The sequence below is a fragment of the Balaenoptera acutorostrata genome, chromosome 16, assembly GCF_949987535.1.
Source record: "Balaenoptera acutorostrata chromosome 16, mBalAcu1.1, whole genome shotgun sequence".
Classification (NCBI taxonomy): Eukaryota; Metazoa; Chordata; class Mammalia; order Artiodactyla; family Balaenopteridae; genus Balaenoptera; species Balaenoptera acutorostrata.
Genome location: NC_080079.1, coordinates 6,146,068 through 6,165,699, shown reverse-complemented (window position 1 = coordinate 6,165,699; position 19,632 = coordinate 6,146,068). Strand labels below are relative to the sequence as shown.

Sequence of the window (19,632 nt, the reverse complement as noted above, 5' to 3'; positions counted from 1 at the left end):
TATGAAATAAATGTTTGTGCTAAAAATAGAGCTGTCATATGATCCTGCAATCCCACTCCTGGGCATATATCCGGACAAAACGATAATTCAAAAAGATACATGCACCCCTATGTTCATAGCAGCACTATTTACAATAGTCAGGACATGGAAACAATCTAAATGTCTATCAACAGATGAATGGATAAAGACGATGTGCTACATATATACAATGGGATACTACTCAGCCATAAAAAAGAATGAAATAATGCCATTTGCAGCAACATGGAGGCAACTAGAGATTATCATATAAGTGAAGTAAGTCAGAAAGAGAACAACAAATACCATATGATATCACTTATGTGTGGAATCTAAAATATGACACAAATGAACTTATCTACGAAACCGAAACAGATTCACAGACATAGAGAACAAACTTGTGGTTGCCAAGGGGGAGGAGGTTGAGGGAGGGATTTATTGGGAGTTTGAGTTTAGCAGATGCAAACTATTATATAGAGAATGGATAAACAACAAGGCCCTACTGTACAGCACAGGGAACTATATTCAATATCCTGTGATAAACCATAATGGAAAAGAATATGAAAAAGAATGTATATATATGTATAACTGAATAACTTTGCTGTACAATAGAGATTAACACCACACTGTAAATCAACTATACTTGAATAAAATAAATTTTAAAAAAAATGTTTGTGGATAAGTGACTAAGTAAAAAGAGAAATGGTCTCATTGATTTATTGTTGATTAACATTAGGAATCATTTGAATTAATAAAGACTGATAAGATTTGTGAATGGCAGAAGGGAAGTTGAGAGATAAAAACATAAGATGAGATAGTAAAGTTTCTATAATACAGTTTTGCCTTCAATAGTTTAGTCAATAATTAGAACCACCAGGCAAATTAAAGCTGGAGGCTCTGACAGGCAGGTGAGGCTTCTTCTGCAAGAGTAGACGTGGAAAGAAACAGCACTCTGCACGCAAACAAAGATTTTAAAATTCTAATTCCTGAGGATGTCAAGATTGTGAAATTAAGACCATGACCACAACAGGCACCCCAAGGATTAGCACACGAATCCTTTCCAGCTCTTGTCAGAAGTGAGATGTTCAGCCAGCGTCAAGCCTTACGGGTATAGATTAGTCATAACCCGATCTCTATTAATTTAGGACATTTAAAACAGGACACAGTTACAGTGAAGCCAAGGATACAACTGGGTGAAGTAACTAATATCACTGGGCCCACAAGAATATGTCACTGAATCATTCAAACCTGATCATCAGAAAGAACATGAGCTCTAACCTCTTGGCACTGACTGTACACAGACTTTTATTCCATTTTGCAGATGAGGAAACAGAGAAAACATAAGCATCTTGTTGCTGGAAGCAAAGCTGGGTTTCTGAACCTGGCTTCCTGAATCCTGCCCCAGCATTCTTTCCAGAAGCTTTCTCCTTGAATAGGTAGTTTCTCTCACCACCCAGGACAGACCTTTAACCTCCTGCTGACTCACTCCTGGCCTGATCCAGGCCTTCCACGTCCCATCCTTCACTCTTTGCTAAGTGCTCAGAGAGTGCCCACCACAGGCCAGGCCACAAGGAAGGGGATGGAGGGGGAAGTAAAGACCCTGCCCCCTGACCTTGAGGACACCTCTAGCTGGTGGGAGAGGTGATGAAAGTCCAATAGTGGAGGCGAGCACGGCGGCAGGCAGCTTTCAAACATCGCGCTTGAAACGGCGCAGGGGTCAGGGTTCTGCGTGTGGCCTGGCCAGGGTCATGCACAGCAGAACGGTGGCCTCTCCAGCCCGGGACGCACCTCAGGGACCTGCGCACACCCGGAGAGCAGCCACTTTTCAGCAGCCGCATGGCTTCAGGGGCTCACATTGAATTTTCACGTATCGTTCGCAAGAACTACTAGTCAATTTCCTTCTGCACTTACAATGTTTATTTTTTTGTTAACCCAAGAATAGGACTTTACATTTATCCCCATTAAATCTCATCTTGTTAGTTTTGGCCCATTGATCCAAACTGCTGAAATCTCCATAATCCAGATTCTGCCATGCAGAGCACAGTTATTCCCCGCCAGCTCTGCGTTGCCGAGAAACGTGATCAGCACACCTTTTATGTCTTCATAGCGATGGGCTGACAGAATGGTGGGCCAGGGTGAGGTCTCGTACACTGTCCTGCAGCCACTGACAGCAATCTCGGTCCCGCTGTCCAACACGATTTGGTTCAACCTGAACAACGGATTAATATCCTCCAGGTAGCTATTCAGCCAACTGCTAATCTACCCAGCCCTACCTCTGCACCGGCTGCATTTCTCTACCCTACATCATGATATTCTGAGATACCGTCCAACAAATGCCTTCTCAAATATGTATGCCCATGTTTGACAAATCTAAAATGCTCCTTTCTGCAACTGTTTTAGAGTGAATATTAATTAGAGTGGCCCCTTAAGAGATGTCTGGAATTATTCCAGACAGAAGAAAAGTCAATGCCAAAGTTCTTCTAGCTCAGAGACGCCCCAAATATAAATCAAGTGGGCCGTGGACTTCCCCCGGCAACTGCCTTCAACCAGTGATGGACAGTGCTTGAAAACAGAAAGCTCGGTGGGAACGATCTACCGCCATCAGTTTTAATTATCCTAAACTGGAAAAACGGATGTCTAAGCTGGCCAGCCTGTCCAATAAAGCATTTTGATCAAAGACGCAGTTGCACAGAGTACCTGTTTAAGGAACGGCCTGGGTGCCCATGGGAATGCAGGAGAGCTGCGGAACTTGCAAAGCTGGTCCCCGCAGTTCCACAGGCAGACAGCAGCGCCGTGAGAAATGCTCCTCCAGGGAAGCTCTGAGTTTCTTTAAACATTCAATTATGGCTCTACAAACAGATTTTAAGTGAACAGCATCTGATCTCTGCACAAATTAGAGATGCTAGAAGGCAAATCAAATAGATTCCCTGAAACAACCACGTAATACAAATCCAGCCCTGTTTCATGAAGAATTGGTTTACACACGAAGAGTTTTGGAGTGGGGTTACTTAGGCGACTCTCTTTTTGCATTTGCTTTATATGATGATTTTTATGATCGAAAGCACTGAAGACACCTTTATATTGGCTATGATTTTAAAGCAGGTTTTTAATTAAAATAGATTTCTGGATATAGTCCATGGGTAGAGCTTTTTAGCCCTTGGAAAGTTGCTGGGGGCCTTTCTAACATCCACCATTTTTTAAAAAAAATTTTTTATTGGAGTATAGTTGCTATACAATCTTGTGTTAGTTTCAGGCGTACAGCAAAGTAAGTCAGTTATACATATACATATATCCTCTCTCTTCAAGGTTCTCATTTCTTTTTTATAAAGAGTAAATACTTCAACATTCTTCATTACAACCATTTTCAAGTTTTTAGAGCAGCTTTTTTTCCTTCAAAATAAAAAGTTTTCCTAATTTTAACAGTAATATTTTCTTGTTGTAAAACATTAATAAAGAAAGTAAATGTTGTCCAAATCTTTCTAGAATACATGTACATGAGTATAATTTAAGATAAAAACTGAATGCCATGTAAACTACTATCCAACATGCCGTTCACACTGGTCATGCTATCAGTGCTATCTACAATAATAAAAATCTCCATCATCATCTTTAGATGTACTACTGTGTAGTATTATTTCATAGCTGAGTCATAACTTATTTAATCGATCTCCTATTGATGTATCTTAGGTAAAACTTTCTGCAATGAACATCCTTGAACACACAGCTGACTCCCCCCGTAGGCTCTAAAGCAGGGTACCGACCAGGTTACCTGCTCGGGCTCTCTGTTCTGTTGGTTGTTAAATATTTACATTTATCCTGCTTCCTCATACATTTATTTGTGGGTTCTTATAGCTTCATTTGGATAAATTCTCCAATTGGATCTACTGGGCCAAAGGCTATGCAAATTAAAACTTCTATTTTAATTTTTAATTTTGGATGGGTTGATTACCTTTTGTGCCTGACAAACAACCAGTAGCACACAAGCATTTCATTCTACCTATAAAGTTGTAGAATTGTTTGGTTTTCATCATTTCAAAAGTGAAGTGCTTATGGAACAGACGTCACCATCTTCAAAAATTTATTATACTGAAGTAATTGGGGGAAATGGATTGGAAATGGATTATTAAAATAGTCATATTACCATGCTCTGATTTTGAAAATGTCATTTTTAACAGAATGAAATTTCCACAATAAGTAGGATAATTAAAATAAAGCTATAAAATGTTATAGGAACACATTAAACCATCTCCATATACTTTTCTAAAACATGCTTTGCCAGTGAAGTTGGAAAAAGAAATAAACCAAGAAGAGATACTTTTAAGTTTACAACTTTTCTAATTTTGAGATTATTTTGTGAAAGGCCCAGAATTGGAAATGAGCAAATTAAGGTACCTTCTAAAATGATCTTTTATACAAATTAGCCACTGCCTAGTAGTCAGCATGCACTATACTTCCCGCCTTAATGGAAGGTAAATCATTTTCAAAGGGAACCATGAATAAGGCTATTAACCCACTTTACAGACTCAGAGAACCAGAGGGGCTCGAAGAAATGCATTTCTATATAGAAAAGGCCGTCATTATAAAGCTAAATGAAGAAGTAGGATATCATATTACACACAGACTACAATATCAACTAGGAAGACAAAAGAAGCAAAGCCTTTTCTACAAGGAAAAAGAAATCTATATGAACATTCACCAGAATGCCAACCAACGTTGTGTTTGGTGGTAGGGGTACTTTTTTGGGGGGGGTGGGGACTTGATTTTTTGCCCTACAGTTTTCAATTTTCTGCATTGGACACATATTCCTTTTAGAGTGAAAACAAATAACTTAAGGTTTTTATTAAGTCAATTTCCATTCCTCTACCTGCAGCCCTAATATCACGTAAAGGTCCAGGATCAGTCTCACTCATGCCATTTACCACATTCCTCCAACAGGCTAACAGTAAGAACAGTCACAATAAAGACACTTCCCAAATCCAGCTGCCAATCCTAAAACCCCATCTAGGAAATGCATCACCACCAGAAGCCTGATTTTCTTTTGCTCTTTCAAGGAATACCAAGTTTCGTCCACTGAGATATTTTCAAAACCACATACAAACAGCAGTGTACAAAAATGTAAATGTCCTATGATATTCTTACATGAAAAAAAAGAGCATGAAAATATATACTTTGTTAAGAGAGACATATCAAAAGCAATATTCAGGTTTCCGTTCAGCCCCCTGATTATCCAAGATGTATTCCTGAATCTCTAGTTTAAGATCACGAAGTCACAAGAAAAGCTAAAAACACATTATTTACTGCTCATAAAAGCTTTTAATCCATCTAATGGTGAGGGGGAAACATGCAAGAAATGCAAAGAGGCAGGCTGCAGACCCCCAAGAAGCAGGCCATGCTATTTTACATATACTCATTTAAAAAATATATTTAATATATATTCATATGCATTTTAAAATGTACCTATTTTTTAATAATTGCTGTTGGCCATGGTGTCAGATACTGAAGGTGAGACTTGGCCATTCATGATCCTGTTCATCTGATTTGCTCAGGACCCTCAAACCAAAGTAAGTATAAGTAAGTGATCTGACTCGTTTACATAGAGATGCTGAGTCAGATTTTTGTGACTCAGTATCTCTGGCAGAACTCATTTCAGTGAAGCTGTCTTATCTACACTGTCATTTCAGCAAAAAATCAGCATTTCACTGATGGGTGAGAAACAGGGACCAGTAATTCTGGAAGACAGAAACTCCAATTTTGAAACAAGCATGACTTGGGAACTTATATCTTTAAATACAGATTGCTTATTAGGAGAGCTCGATTCTTTTCTGGTACTAATCAAATAGAATAGTAAGGGGTCCTTTAGATCTGAGGAACCCATGGGGAGAGCCACAGTATAAAGGATGACAAGAATATGAGTTATTTTTACTTGTGCCTTGAACCAGGCACAGTTTTCTCCTGGGAAGGCATACAAAATATGTAATAACATCCATGTGCTACAGAAAAAAATATATAATACTATTTTCTGAAAATATATATAATTTTGCAAAAAAAAAAGGGCCAAATTTTTAAGTAAAAAGATAAAATAAATACTTCATACCACTGGAGACAAGGTCTGAAAGATAAAATAAACTTTTGGTATTTCCCAAGGAAAAAAGAGCTTCTACCCATTTGAAGCTGTTTCTCCTTATATAACCCAGGAACTGCCAAAAGTCAACTAATTGTGGAACACTGTTATTGGAACAGAACAGAGGATGCTTAAATTCTATCCTTGAAACATCAGGCTCTGAAAAAAAAAGAAACATCAGAACTATGAGAAAAACCTGCTGAGCTAGAAAGTTCTCTTTTAGAGCGATAAAATTCTTTATTTTTCCATTGGATCATTTTTTGAAGTTAATTCCAGCCTCACATCCAAATTTGGATTATGAATCCACACATTTAGTTCTGTGTCTCTAAATGCCAACATCAATTACACAGCAATCTCCAGTCCCCATGTTGTAACTTTCTCCTATTGTGTCATAAACAGGAATTAACTCGACTTACTTGTTTCTTTCCAGATTTACAATCAGTTCTTTGCTTTCCAATTGTATTCGAAAATTCAACACTCCTGGATGATTCTGAAAGATAAATAAGAGAAGTCAGTTGAAGATCATTTCCCTTAGACGTGCCAGTATCTGAATATGCTCTGTAGGCATAGTCAATGGAGGGAGAGAAAAATACATTTTCTTCCCGGGACCATTCTGAGATCCTGAGTAGACGAGATCAAAACAAGCAGGACGAGAGTCTGGAAAACTCATCACCCTCCCAGAGGGTACTGACACACCTGCATTCCTGGCCTCTGCACTCCTTTCCTCGGGCCATGTACCCTTGGGATCCTTCTTGACTCAACTTCCATCTCCCATAATCGACTCCTTCCTTGGTTTCCCTGTTTCTAGAGAAGGCACTTTCATTTCCCCAACTGCTCATGTCAGAAATTTGAAGTCCTTCTCCCTCAACAACTCCATCTGATCCATGAAGAGGTCCTATTGAGTCGCCCTCCAAAACACAGCTCCTGTTGTCCGGGTCTGACATCTCTCCACCTTGCTCTAGATCAAGCCACAGTCATCTCTCACGGGGATGCTGCAAAACCCTTCTACCCCGGTCCCTCCACATCTACCTGTACTTTCCTCCCATTCATCCCCCAATGGCAATGGGAGGATATTTTTAAAAACTCAACCTCATCCACCTACCCCTGGTCATGACAAGCCTGCACTGATGTCCCATTGCACTGATGATAATATGTCAACTCTTTTAAAAAAAAATTTATTGAAGTATAGTTGATGTACAATATTATATAAGTTACAGGTGTACAGTATAGTGATTCACAATTTTTAAAGGTTGTACTCCATTTGTAGTTATTATAAAATATTGGCTATGTTCCCTATGTTGTACAATATATCCTCATAGCTTATTTTATACCTAATGGTTTGTACCTCTTAATTCCTCTTCCCCTATGTTGCCCCTCCTCACCTCCCTCTCCCCACTGGTAACCACTAGTTTGTTCTCTGTATCTGTGAGTCTGCTCTCTTTTTTGTTATATTCACTATTTTGTTGTATTTTTTAGATTCCACATATAAGTGATATCATACAGTACTTGTCTTTCTCTGTCTGACTTATTTCACTTGGCATTATGCCCTTCAAATCCATCCCTGTTGCTGCAAATAACAAAATTTTCATTCTTTTTTATGGCTGAGCAGTATTCCATTGTGTGTACACACACACACACACACCCATACGTACATATGTGCATGTGTGTATATATATACACACATATATACATATCTCACATCTTCTTTCGCCATTCATCTATTGATGGACACTTAGGTCGCTTCCATATCTTGGCTTTGTAAATAATGCTGCTATGCTACACTATGAACACTGGGGTGCATCTCTCTTTTTGAATTCATGTTTTTGTTTTTTCTGGATATATAACAAGGAATGGAATTGCTGGATCATAGGGTAGTTCTATTTTTAGAGTTTTTTGAGAAAACTCCATACTGTTCTCCCCAGTGAATATGCCAACTCTTCAATGTGGGCTATAGCTCCTGTATGGCCTGACCTTCATGTCCCTCCACACCCACCTGTGTTGCTCTCCTCCTCGCTCACCCGGCTCTAAGCCACACTGACCTCACCCACTCCTCAAACACACCAAGCTCCTTCGCAGCTCTGAGTCTTCGCACAGGCTGTTCCCTCTGCCTGGAATGCTTTCTCCCAACTCTGCTACTCGGTATCAGCTTAAATGTCAATGATCCAAAGAAGCCTTACCTCACTCCCCAGTCTAATGACATCCACCTCTCCCCAGGTAGTCTTTCACCCAGTCTCCTGCCCTTTTCCTCCTTGTAAGGAGGAACTCCCTTCCTGCTCATTAAAATTCAGTATGTTGACTTCTGGGTCCACTTGTTTATTATACCCACGAAGGTGCCAGACAAATAATAGAAGCTCAATTAATATTTGGTGAAGGAGAGAATCAATCAATGAACACGGCAAACAGCTCTACCAACCTCTTCTCCCTCTTGTTAGGCAGACGCCATCTTCCTCCTCTCCTCTGGGCCCCAGGAAACCCTAGTCTGTGTGTGCCCAGCTGTCAGTGGGGGGCAGGAACCTATATTCTTTGTTCTGCCCCAGAAATCCCAACAAGTTTCTTGCCCTGCCCTGGGAATGCAGCCATGTGGCAGTGTCCCTAAACCCACACCCCTACCCCAGGTTCTCTCCCACTTAAAATGGGGTGGTCGAACACGCCACACTCTCTCTTGCTGAGCCCAAATCAATGATTCAGAGTCCTTACCCAAGTCAAAATTGATCTGCCATCCTAAAGTTATTCTACGAAGCTCTCCGTTTGCTTCCCCTTTCCCTGGGCACCCTCAGTGATTCCGGGGGTGGACAGTCAATTCTAACTACCCCCAACGCCGCCACCGGCTAGCATGTTCAAGTGGAGGTTTCACATGTCCCTCAGGCATTTCTCTCCAAAAGAACTTAACATTTTTAATGTTTATTTTAAAAAATGAATGCTGTGTTTTCATTCCGATGATGTGGAAAGAGAGTTCCCCCAGCATGACCACGCTCGCCCTGACCCAGCTCACCATGGCTGCTGTGCTCAGGTCGGGGCCGGGCAGGACAGCCTGACTATCTAGGCTGATGTGAGAAAGGCAGAGGAGGGTTTAATTCACAAATGATGCAGCCAAGCTAAGCAAGGGCCAAATGCCATCACAGCCCAGTGCAGAAATAAAGGTTCCTTAGCAGCTTATAAAGAGCACAGTGGAGGAGAGACGGGTCAGGACGAAAGTGGCAGCACAAACTCCAGATCGCCTGCACCTCCCGGGTAGCCTTGCCCTGGCGCTGCAAGTGGCGTGTCCGTCTTATTCAAACGTCATCACCCGCATTAAATCAGTGCTGCTGACTTCAGTGTATTGGTCTTGTTTGCCTTTGCTTCGTAAGACTGTTTGGGCTTATGCTTGAATAAGAGATAGAAGAATACGTTTATACGTAGTTCTCTAACAGTCCATATTTGAAAGACACTATTATAACTCCAGAGCTCAAGGGACTGTTTTCATAACACAGCACTTCAGCTCTACTATGAATTAACAAACCACACGCTACTATGTTCTAAGAGAAAAGTGGATTGTGAGTTCCAACAGCCAACCTTAAAATAATGAGTTAAGAGGAAACAAAATTGAAACAAAACCTGCAACAACATGAGTTGTTGGGTCACATGAGTTTTGGGAAAATGTCACAAGTTGCATTAACTAACGCCATATAACTGGGGTAGAGTCACAGAGCACGAAACACTACTCACTTTATTTTTAGGTCAGCCCTTGGAATGGCTTTCTGTAGTTTCCCATGTCTAATACATATGGCTATTGAAATTTAAATTAATTAAAATAAAATAAAGATTAAACATCAGTTCATCAGTCTCACTGGACACATTTCAAGGTTCTAAAGCAACACGTAGTTAGTGGTTACCTCTGCTAGACAGCCCAGACGTGGAACATTTCCATCTTCACAGCAAGTTCACAGAAATTTCTATCTTCATTGGACATGCCTGAGTCAGTAATAAAGACCTAAAACTTGCATCATCCAATAGCTGCCCAAGAACTAGACTATTTTTAATATTGGTGCCTTCAGGGGATAGAATTAAGTGCAAACCCAAGCTGGATTTCTCTTTAATGTCCTTTAAGAGAGCTCTTCTCAATTTTAATTGATGGGTGATATTATTTTTTAAGTGGTTACTTAAGCTTGAGAGCTAAACTGTTGTATTTCCGTATACATAAGATGCTTAAGTATATTTTCTGAGTTTAAACATATCTTGTTTTTTATGGATTCATTCTAGCAAATGACTATACAAACATCAGTGATCTAGTGAAAACCACAATTTTACTTGTTGTATTTTGATACTGTCTGGTGTTTGTAACAATTGTACAGGTTTCTGAGTGTTTGCTGAACTTTTAAATTCAATATCACTATTCCTAAACACACATCACTTCTTTTGATTTTAATATAGCGTACAAAAGTGTTTCTCAGCCCTGGATTTGCTTTCGAGTCCGTCACAAGGACGTTTACCTAAATTTACCTATATTTTCTGACACTTGAATTTAATTACAAACACATATAAGAATGTTCTCTCCAGGGTCTGCAATTTGTACTCATTAATTATATCTTAGAAAAACAAGATTATTAATTATGCTTACAATAAAATATTAGAACAAAAATACATCTCAATGTTCTGTCAAGATGTGTCCAAAGAGCACATGTATGAATATGTCTGTTTATTTGTATGTGTTCTATGTATATGTGTGAAAAGTTACTTTAATTACAAATTGTGTTAGCCTAAGAGATGGACACACACATCACTATTTTATTTTGTTTTTTTCTTACACATCACTATTTTAAAGATAAATCCTGACAATTATATTTGTGAATAAAAATAAAATATTTGCAGCACCCTTTCTCCCCCATGAAAAATTCAGCTAGCTTGAACATGAACATTGGTAATAATTCTACGTAAAGTCCCTACGGGAGCTGTTAGAATGTTCTAATGTTAACATATTTCAAATGAATACATTTTCCCCCAGGGTGGTAGAAAGAGCTTTATTTGTATATTTTACTTGAGATCTGAATGGTATAGGAGAAATCAATGGAGAAGGAGAACAGAGAGCTATTTTAACTCAAAACCACTCATTGCATTAGATTTCTTAGTTTAAAAGCATGTATTCATCCATTTTCTTTTGATTTTTAGACATTGGAGATGACGAACTAGTGTTGGTTAAATACAGCCTTCCTTTTTAAAAATGAGACATTGATTGCCCTAATGAAACCGTGTCCTTTACTGAATGCTTAAAGAACTGCATTTGCGGAATAAGTCAATTAAATGCTTATCAATAGGCTAGAAATGTTTTGACAGTCATTATAATTCTATTTTTTTAATTGGCAAAAGTATATCCAAAAGAGTATATAAAATATATAAGTACAATTTAAAAAACAACAATAAAATAATCATCAGGGTACCTACCACCCAGCTGAAAAGTCAAAATATTACCAGAATCTTAGAAACCTCCCATATTCGTTTGCTAAGGCTGCCATAAGAAAATATCTCAGACTGGGTAGCTTAACTATCAGAAATTTATTTCCTCACGTTCTGGAAGTTAGAAGTCCATGATCAGGGCAGGTTTAGTTTCTTCTGAGGCCTCACTCCTTGTAAGTTCCTCATGGAAATGAGTTTGGGCAGTCTCCCCCAAATGGTTTGCCCAGGCAGGTCTGCAAAGTAAGGCTCTGGCCAGACACTGCTGCCCGTCACTCGGACCCTCAGCTGCTCTGTGCTCTTTCTCAAGTTTCCCACAATGCACTTGCCCAGCACACCCCACTTAACTGGAAATATAAACACATATTTAAAAAGTGATCTTTTGATTAGCTACAGTTTTTTTTTTCTTCTCAGTATTATCCATTGGACTGCCTTTCTTTATTATTTATTGATTTATTTATTGTTAATAACATTTTTAGTCACAATAACCTCTTAAGTGATATCCTATAACAATGTAAATTATTTTCTCTGCTATCTGTTACTTACGAGCAATATTATAACAACAATAAAGGAATCTTAAAAGTGATCTAATTTCACATTTTACTCCAAAATGTTGGGCTGTCATTCTTTAATCTGTGTAAATGGGAGCTCACCCCAAAATTGAATTTAAATTATTTCACCCATGATGGGTGCAAAATATCCCAAGTCAATAAATGTAGCTTTTCATGGATTCAGGAATGCTTATGATTTTTATTTTTCCTCTGATGGATGGAATGATACACAATATCGTCTCCTTGGTGTTTCTATGTCCTTAAAGAATAGCCATTTTCAATGACTTAGAAAAATCTGAACCTGACTGTGAAGTTGAAATAAGGTGGCAGTGAGCCTGCAGAAGGAAGGGGATTGCATTAAAAAATCAGATGCGGGGCTTCCCTGGTGGCGCAGTGGTTGAGAATCTGCCTGCCAATACAGGGGACACGGGTTCGAGCCCTGGTCTGGGAAGATCCCACATGCCGCAGAGCAACTGGGCCCGTGAGCCACAATTGCTGAGCCTGCGCGTCTGGAGCCTGTGCTCCGCAACAAGAGAGGCCGCGATAGTGAGAGGCCCGTGCCTCGTGACGAAGAGTGGCCCCCGCTCGCCGCCACTAGAGAAAGCCCTGGCACAGAAACGAAGACCCAACACAGCCAAAAATAAATAAATAAATTAATTAATTTAAAAAAAAAATCAGATGCAGGGACAATAGCCAAGTCCACTCCCATCACCGCTTCTAGGTTATCATGTCAAAGACAATGGTCAGTTCTGAGCCAAAGTCGTTAGTCTCAACCACCGATACTAGAAACTCAGAGGGACCTAATTTTTCAAGCAGAACAACAATATTAAAATATTGCATTCAAGGGACTCCGAAATAACTGGATCCCTCTCCAGCACTAAATAAATGCTTCAGGCTGCTGCCCTGGCACTCATGGGGCACGAGAGAGTCATTTATTGCTATGAATATTTAGAGGCAATCTTGATTACCACTTTAATATCAGTGCAGCAGTTCCATAGCCAGGAAGATATGGGCCCTGTGGAACTGAGAGAGGACAAAATTGAATTAGCTGGAGAATAACACAGTAAGGAACGGGGGCACTGCCGCACCATAATGGGCGTCTCTGGCTTGAGGCCTTTTAGTTGTTATGTAAATGACAATAATGTTTATTCATGAGTCATTGATACTTTTCTCTGACGGAAAATTTACATCAGCAAACCACTTGTTAAAATGTGCAGAATGGCACACGTTATCTTAAGGTAAAAAGCGCTTTTGAAAGATGTGGAATGTAGTTTGAAGTTGTTTGTGTGTTACAATGTTAGGTTCTTTTTCGCACGGATTCTTCTTACTGTATTTCTCTGCATGATGGGTTTACCAATTTCCAGCCCACTTCTCCCTTCCCACCAAAAAAAGGCACGACCTCCCCACCTTTGGCTTGTGTGATGCTCTGAATTCAGGCTCTTTAGGCTGTTGTTACTGGTGGGATCACTAATGCTTAAATTTGCAACAGACATTTTAGATTTTCATTTTTGATTACTGTAGCTATAGCCAGATCATCTTAAAGCCTCATTAATTCACTGAAATATTGCCATTCTGCCCCCATGCATCTGTACGCTATAGGATTACGGTTCCTCATGCTGTGTCCATCTGAGGACAATGGCAGATTCTGAGCAGACAACGGTCATCTGTCCCCTCCCAGAGCTCACTGTTGGGTTGTAAGAGGAGACCAACAACATGACTTAACAGAAAGCAATATAGAAAGAAGCACAACAATGCAGGTTTCTCAAACTTAACCCATCTAAATTTCAACTCATGTTACCACCCCTCCCCAATCCAATGCAAAGGGGAACTCGGGGAAAATTCACAGCAGCTCCCCCAGAACTCCCCAGCTTAGTTAACAATGCACCTTCTTAAACCTCTTCAGCAATGACCCACTGTTCTTAGAATAACTGTGGTCTTCACACCACCAACAGTCTGGCCTCTCTCACCTCTAAGCTCCCCGCACACGGCTGAACTGGTCAGGCTGCAGCTGGCTTCTGGGCCTCTGCACCAGCTAAGCCTTTGCTGGAAGGCCCTCCTGGGCTCTCGAGGGGCCTCACCTCCAGGTCTCAGCCTGGACGTCACCCCCCCAGGGAAGCCCCCCATCCCAGTGGGCTCTTTGCCCCACACACCACTTCTCTCTCTTTCTAGCCATCTCATTTGTGATCATGTATTGGTGTGTTTATTTTACTTGTTAGTTGTCTATCTTCCCTTTTCACAAATAGAAACTTTGTAGGAAAAGAGAATTTTTCTGCCTTGTTCCACACCCTATTCCCAACACCCAGAATGGGGCCACCTAGAAACATCTGTGGGATGACAGAAGACAGGCGCGGCAGTAGCAGGAGATGGCAGACGCGATACTGATTCAGGGGGCAGCGAAGGCATAAGTGTCACCTCAGGAGGTATGAAGGACCATCTGGGCTCTACTCCCGGGTCACTGCTGACCCAAGCACAAGGCCAAAGTCCATGCATCTGAGCCCCGCCTCACTCTCAGAGGCTGACGGCCCACAGATGCAAGCAGCTGCACAGAGGACCCCTTGGTAGTGAGCGAGGAACTGCGCCATCGAAGGTGCCTTGGGTTCTCTTCCTCTGTGGAGAGGAAGAGGGGCTTGCTGGGAGCTGGACCACCTACACTTGGGGCGGCCAAGAAGGCCAGTGAGTGCGAGCTCCCAGCCTGGCTCCTGGCCCCTCAGGGGACGCCCGCCCCTCCTGCTCGGTTTCTTTGGACCTCAGTGATGGAGAGCCCAAACCAGAGCAGAGGGGCAGAGAGCGCGCTGCAGGAGGAGGAGGGGATGAATCAGCGGAAATCAAGGTCAAACACAAGGTGGTGGGTATGGGGGCTGCAGAGCCAGAAATCAGAGCCATGCTGGGAAGGGGGAGGGCAAATCAGGGTAGGAGGGGCTTGAGGATGTCCTGTTCTGCCACTTAATGGTTCTTAACTGCCCTGGGCTTGGGGGCTGAACCCTGGACACCGTGTGGTGACATGGTGGCCTAGGAGCTGAAACGTGTGGCGAGACTGTGTTGCTGAAATGGGCCCCTGACATCAGATCCCAGCAGGCTGTGCACTGGCCCTCAGACCTCTGCTGCCCTCCCATCCGCTCTGCCTTCAGACCTCTCGATTAGCAGGAAGGAGAGACAGACTCGAGCTCCACCTGGCCGCCTGCTCATGGCTCAGGAACATCAGGGCGCCCAGGGCAGGAGGCCAGTGGCTAAGATGGACTTCCCCATCAGCCACGCACCCGATCACTCAGAAGACCATCCGCAGCCCTAGTGCCATGGGCCCGTCATCCCGCCCACACGAGGTACCGGCCCCTCCTGAATGTTCAGCGTCAGTGAGGTGGCACGACCGAAAACAGGGCTTGTGATGAGGAACGCTGTCATGAGAAGGAGGCCTTAGCTGAGTGCCAGGGCCCAGGTTCACTTCAGCATCTTCAAACTACCTCCAACAGCTAGGAAGAAGGTCACTGAGCCCCTGTGCGATGGCTAGGGACATCTTAAGTTGGATATTTAGGAAGCAAATAGGTAACAATCCCTCCTCCTTTGAATGCAAAGGAACAATAATCTCACCTAAGAAAGAACTATTTCATTGCATCTCGGAAACAGTGTTTTTCCATTTAGGAGGCTGAACCTGGGAAGGGGTCAGGCCAGAGATGTGTCCACAGACAGTCTAGATGCTGTCACTCGGGCTGAGGGACTACTGGTTGGTCATTTCACTCTGCTGGGCCTCGGCTTCCCCACCAGGAGACCGGGGATAACAATACCATCTATCAGTGTGGTCGGCAGAATAATGGGCCCCCAGAGATGTCCTAATCCTGGGAACCTGTGAATATGTTACCTTACCTGGAAAAAGGGACCTCGCATATGTGATAAAGGGGGACAGGGAGATATTATCCTCGTTTATTCAGATGGGCCCAGTGTACTCACGAGGATCCTTAAAAGCAGAGAACATTTCATTGCTGGGGTTGGAGAGATGCCACAGGAGAAGAACTTGACCACTTTGCTCGCTTTGAAGATGGAGCAAGGGAGCCATAAGCCAAGGAAGCAGTGGCCTTGAGAAGCTGGGAACGACCCTTAACCCTCAGCTGGCGAGAACACAGGGACCGTGGCCTGACAACCTCCAAGAGCGGACTTCTGCCAATATCTGAAATGAGCAGGGAACGGACCCTCCCCTGATGCTGCCATCATAAAGGGCAGCTCTGTGGTCACTTTGATTTTAACCTGGTGAGATGTGAAGCAGGAAACCCAACCAGGCTGCCGGCCTTGTGACCTTCAGAACTGAGAGATCAAAAATGGGTATTGTTTCAAGCCACTTAAGTTGTGGTGGTTTGTTAGAGCAGCGATAGAAAACTGAACCATCAGGAAGGTTGCTGTGAGATTCAAATGGTAAAATGTCTGTTTGGAAACCATCCTGCATGATGAAATGGAAATGCATTTTTATTACAGAAGTCCAATCACAAACGAAGCTGCTACTTCCCAGCGTGACAGTGACAAAACACCATTTCACTTATTATTTATTGCTATTTACCCGAATTACAACCCTTTTATGCTTTCTGTATTTTGATCTAAATGGGCATAATAAATTAAGTTTTTTAAAACGCTAACAAGTTTTCAGAAAGAAATATAATACATTCATTAATTGGGGGCCTGTTTATAAGGCAGGCACCAGGCCAGTTCCTGGGGAGATGGCTCAAAGCAACTTATCCCCTCCCTTGTGTTAGCAGCTCTTTGTAGGAGGCCCTTTGTCCTGTCACTTTAGCAGCAATATTTTAACTTAACCTTTACACCAGGTGTCCCCATGCTTCACTAACCTCTGACCCAAGCACACCTTTCAAATCTTTGGATCACACAATGCCTTACCTAACCAATTGATTCTTTTCGTAAAGAAGTAGAGATGAAGAATAAGCAATTAACGGATGACTAGATCTTTTCCCCAGCTTCCCCTTCAGTAATCTCATGAGCAAACTGCATGAACAAGACAGCATCTAAAGAAAGATCACAAGGAGTCAGCAAGTCTGCACACAGTGAAAGATGACAAAGACTCTGACCTCCTCTCTAAACGATTAACTGCGCCTAGCTTCCCCTTTTACCCTTAAGAAACTTTCATGGCCAAGCAGAATCTTTTGAGTTGGTTCTTGGACACGAGTCCGCATTCTCACCAGGTTGCCGGCCTCCTGAATAAAGCAGACTTTTCTTTTCCAACCAACACTTGCCTCTTGAGTATTGGCTTTCGAGCAGCAAACAGCCAAACCTGAGTTTGGTAACACTTGTTTAGTATGGAAAGAAGATATTATACCTGTATGACCAGTGTTATGGAAGGGGATAGAAGGTTCTGAAAGACCCACATGGACACAACACAAAATACACGCATGCACTTCATCTTGACGTGAAATATTCTAAAGATAATACTTTCTAAGATTTGCTTACTGATATAATCAGGGATATTATAATATTAGAAAATAGAACAGAGCGTTACTTTTTGGAATGACTTGCCTAGTCTTACAGGACACAGCTGTAAAATAATATGCACTGTGTTTATTAACTAGAAAGTTTGGTTTCCAATTCAAAGTTCATTTATCTAACTAATTTTATGTCTGGAAACTTGCATATACCATTTTTTTTTTCCTACAACACCATTTCGAAACTGTCAGTCAGAGGAAGTTAATAGCTTAAGTTGCTAGTTTGTTTGCATGCAAGCTGTCTTCCAGAGAGAATATCCCATTCATATGTTGACTAAGGGCCATTTACAAAGCATCACTGTAATCTCTTTCAAATAAACATTAGTGGAATATAATAAACTCTTTAAAAAGTAATCCTGCTATCGATCATGGAGGCACTGCCAAATCATTCTGTCCTAACTGAAGCCTAGTGCAAACCAGTTTTTCTACTGCAAACAGAATTACAGCTAATTGCTAACTTTTTATAAAACATACCCTAATTGCCCCGTGAAAACTCATGCTAAAAGCCTCACGGAAAGCTATGAGAATTCACATTTCACAACTTCAGACAAAAATTGCAGTCTGACTGTCTCCAGCTTTTCCCATCACTTGCCCTGTCACGCTATTTCTTGGGGGCATTTGGGCCTCAGAAGCAGGAGGGAGAAAGCAGGAAGGAGAAAGGTTGCTGGCAGGGGCTGGAGGAGGCCTCCAGGGGCAGAGTTAGGAGTCGGAGCCAGAGGGGATGGTGCTGTGGACATAGATGGGTGCAGCCCTGTTACAGAGGACACGAGAAGGGCAGTGGAGGACTCAAGTGGCCACTCACTCCACTGGGTTCAAAGAACTTTGCACCCCTTGAAGGTACAGTTTTCCATCTTCATCCTAGCTCGGTTCTGGGATAGAGAGGTCCTCAATCAGTGTACTTTGCTGAATGAAAACTTGAGTTCAACTTTCTTTTCTGTTAAAATACTAGTAAAGTCAACCAATCATAAATCCAGTGACACTTATAGGCAACTTTGTCTTCTACGTAGAGGACCCTCAAGTCCAAATCTCCAGCTCCAACCTCTATCTTGTGATGGGAATGCCCACAAGTCAGGTCCAACAGATCCCCTACCAGCAACTCAAATGCTACTGGGTTTAAAACGCGCCCCCCATGTTTCCCATCATCTCCACAACTTCCTGAAGTGCACTCCTCATCCCGGACCCCTTCTTTTCCCTGCTGTTGCCACCATCATCATCCTTTTGTTCCACATTCATACCGTCTTCCGACTCTTGGCTTTCTCCCCATCTCATGTTGAATTAGTGGTCAAGCCCTGTGGACCCCGTCTCCGGATATCTCTGGAATTCTTTCTGTTCCTGCTGCGTGGTCCTCACCCCAGCTCTCCTGACCACTCTTGCATCAACCAGTCCTAGACATGGTTCCCTGAGCTCTTTTACGAATGCAGGGCTCAAATTCTACATCTCCCCTTCATCTTGGTCTGAAGCAGAGGTTCTTAGCTTTTCATCCTCCTCAGTCTGTCCACTCTCCCTCCCTCCCCACTCAATGCAGAGTTGACAAACATTTCCTATAAAGAGCCAGACAATAAGTATTTTAAGTTTTGCGGCCCATTTGGTCTTTGCCAGGACTACTCAACTCTGCCCTTGCAGGCGAAAACAGCCACAGACAACACCTAAATGAATGAGCGTGACTTTGTGCCACTAAAACCTTGTTTATGGACACCGACGTGTGAATTTCATGTGATTTTATATATCATGAAATACTCATCATCTTTCGATTTTTTCCCAGCCACTTAAAAATGTAAAAAACATTCTCGAACCCAAGCTAGGATCCAAATCACCTGGAGGGCTTGTTGAAATGCAGATTGTGGGGTCCATCACAGAGTTTCTTATTCAGTAGATCTGAGACAGGGCCTGGGCATTCGGACTTCTAATAAGTACCCAGGTGATACCGCTACTGTTGGTCTGGGGATCAGGTTTTCCGAACCGCTGCGCTAGACCAAGTTTCACAGGGTGACAGTTCACAAGCTCCACTCAGCCTGCAGCTAATGTTGGTTTGGCCCCAAAGTGC

General features: G+C 42.1%; 1 protein-coding gene across 2 annotated transcripts in view; it reads right to left on the bottom strand.

Moving 5' to 3' along the window:
- Nucleotides 1–19,632, bottom strand: part of ADAM12 (ADAM metallopeptidase domain 12) — a 402,635-nt gene that overhangs the window by 280,691 nt on the left and 102,312 nt on the right. For both annotated transcript variants that reach the window (XM_057530791.1, XM_057530792.1), the window contains exon 3: nucleotides 6,553–6,626. In XM_057530791.1, the coding sequence (XP_057386774.1) occupies nucleotides 6,553–6,626 (74 nt within the window). The remainder of the gene's footprint in view (nucleotides 1–6,552; nucleotides 6,627–19,632) is intronic.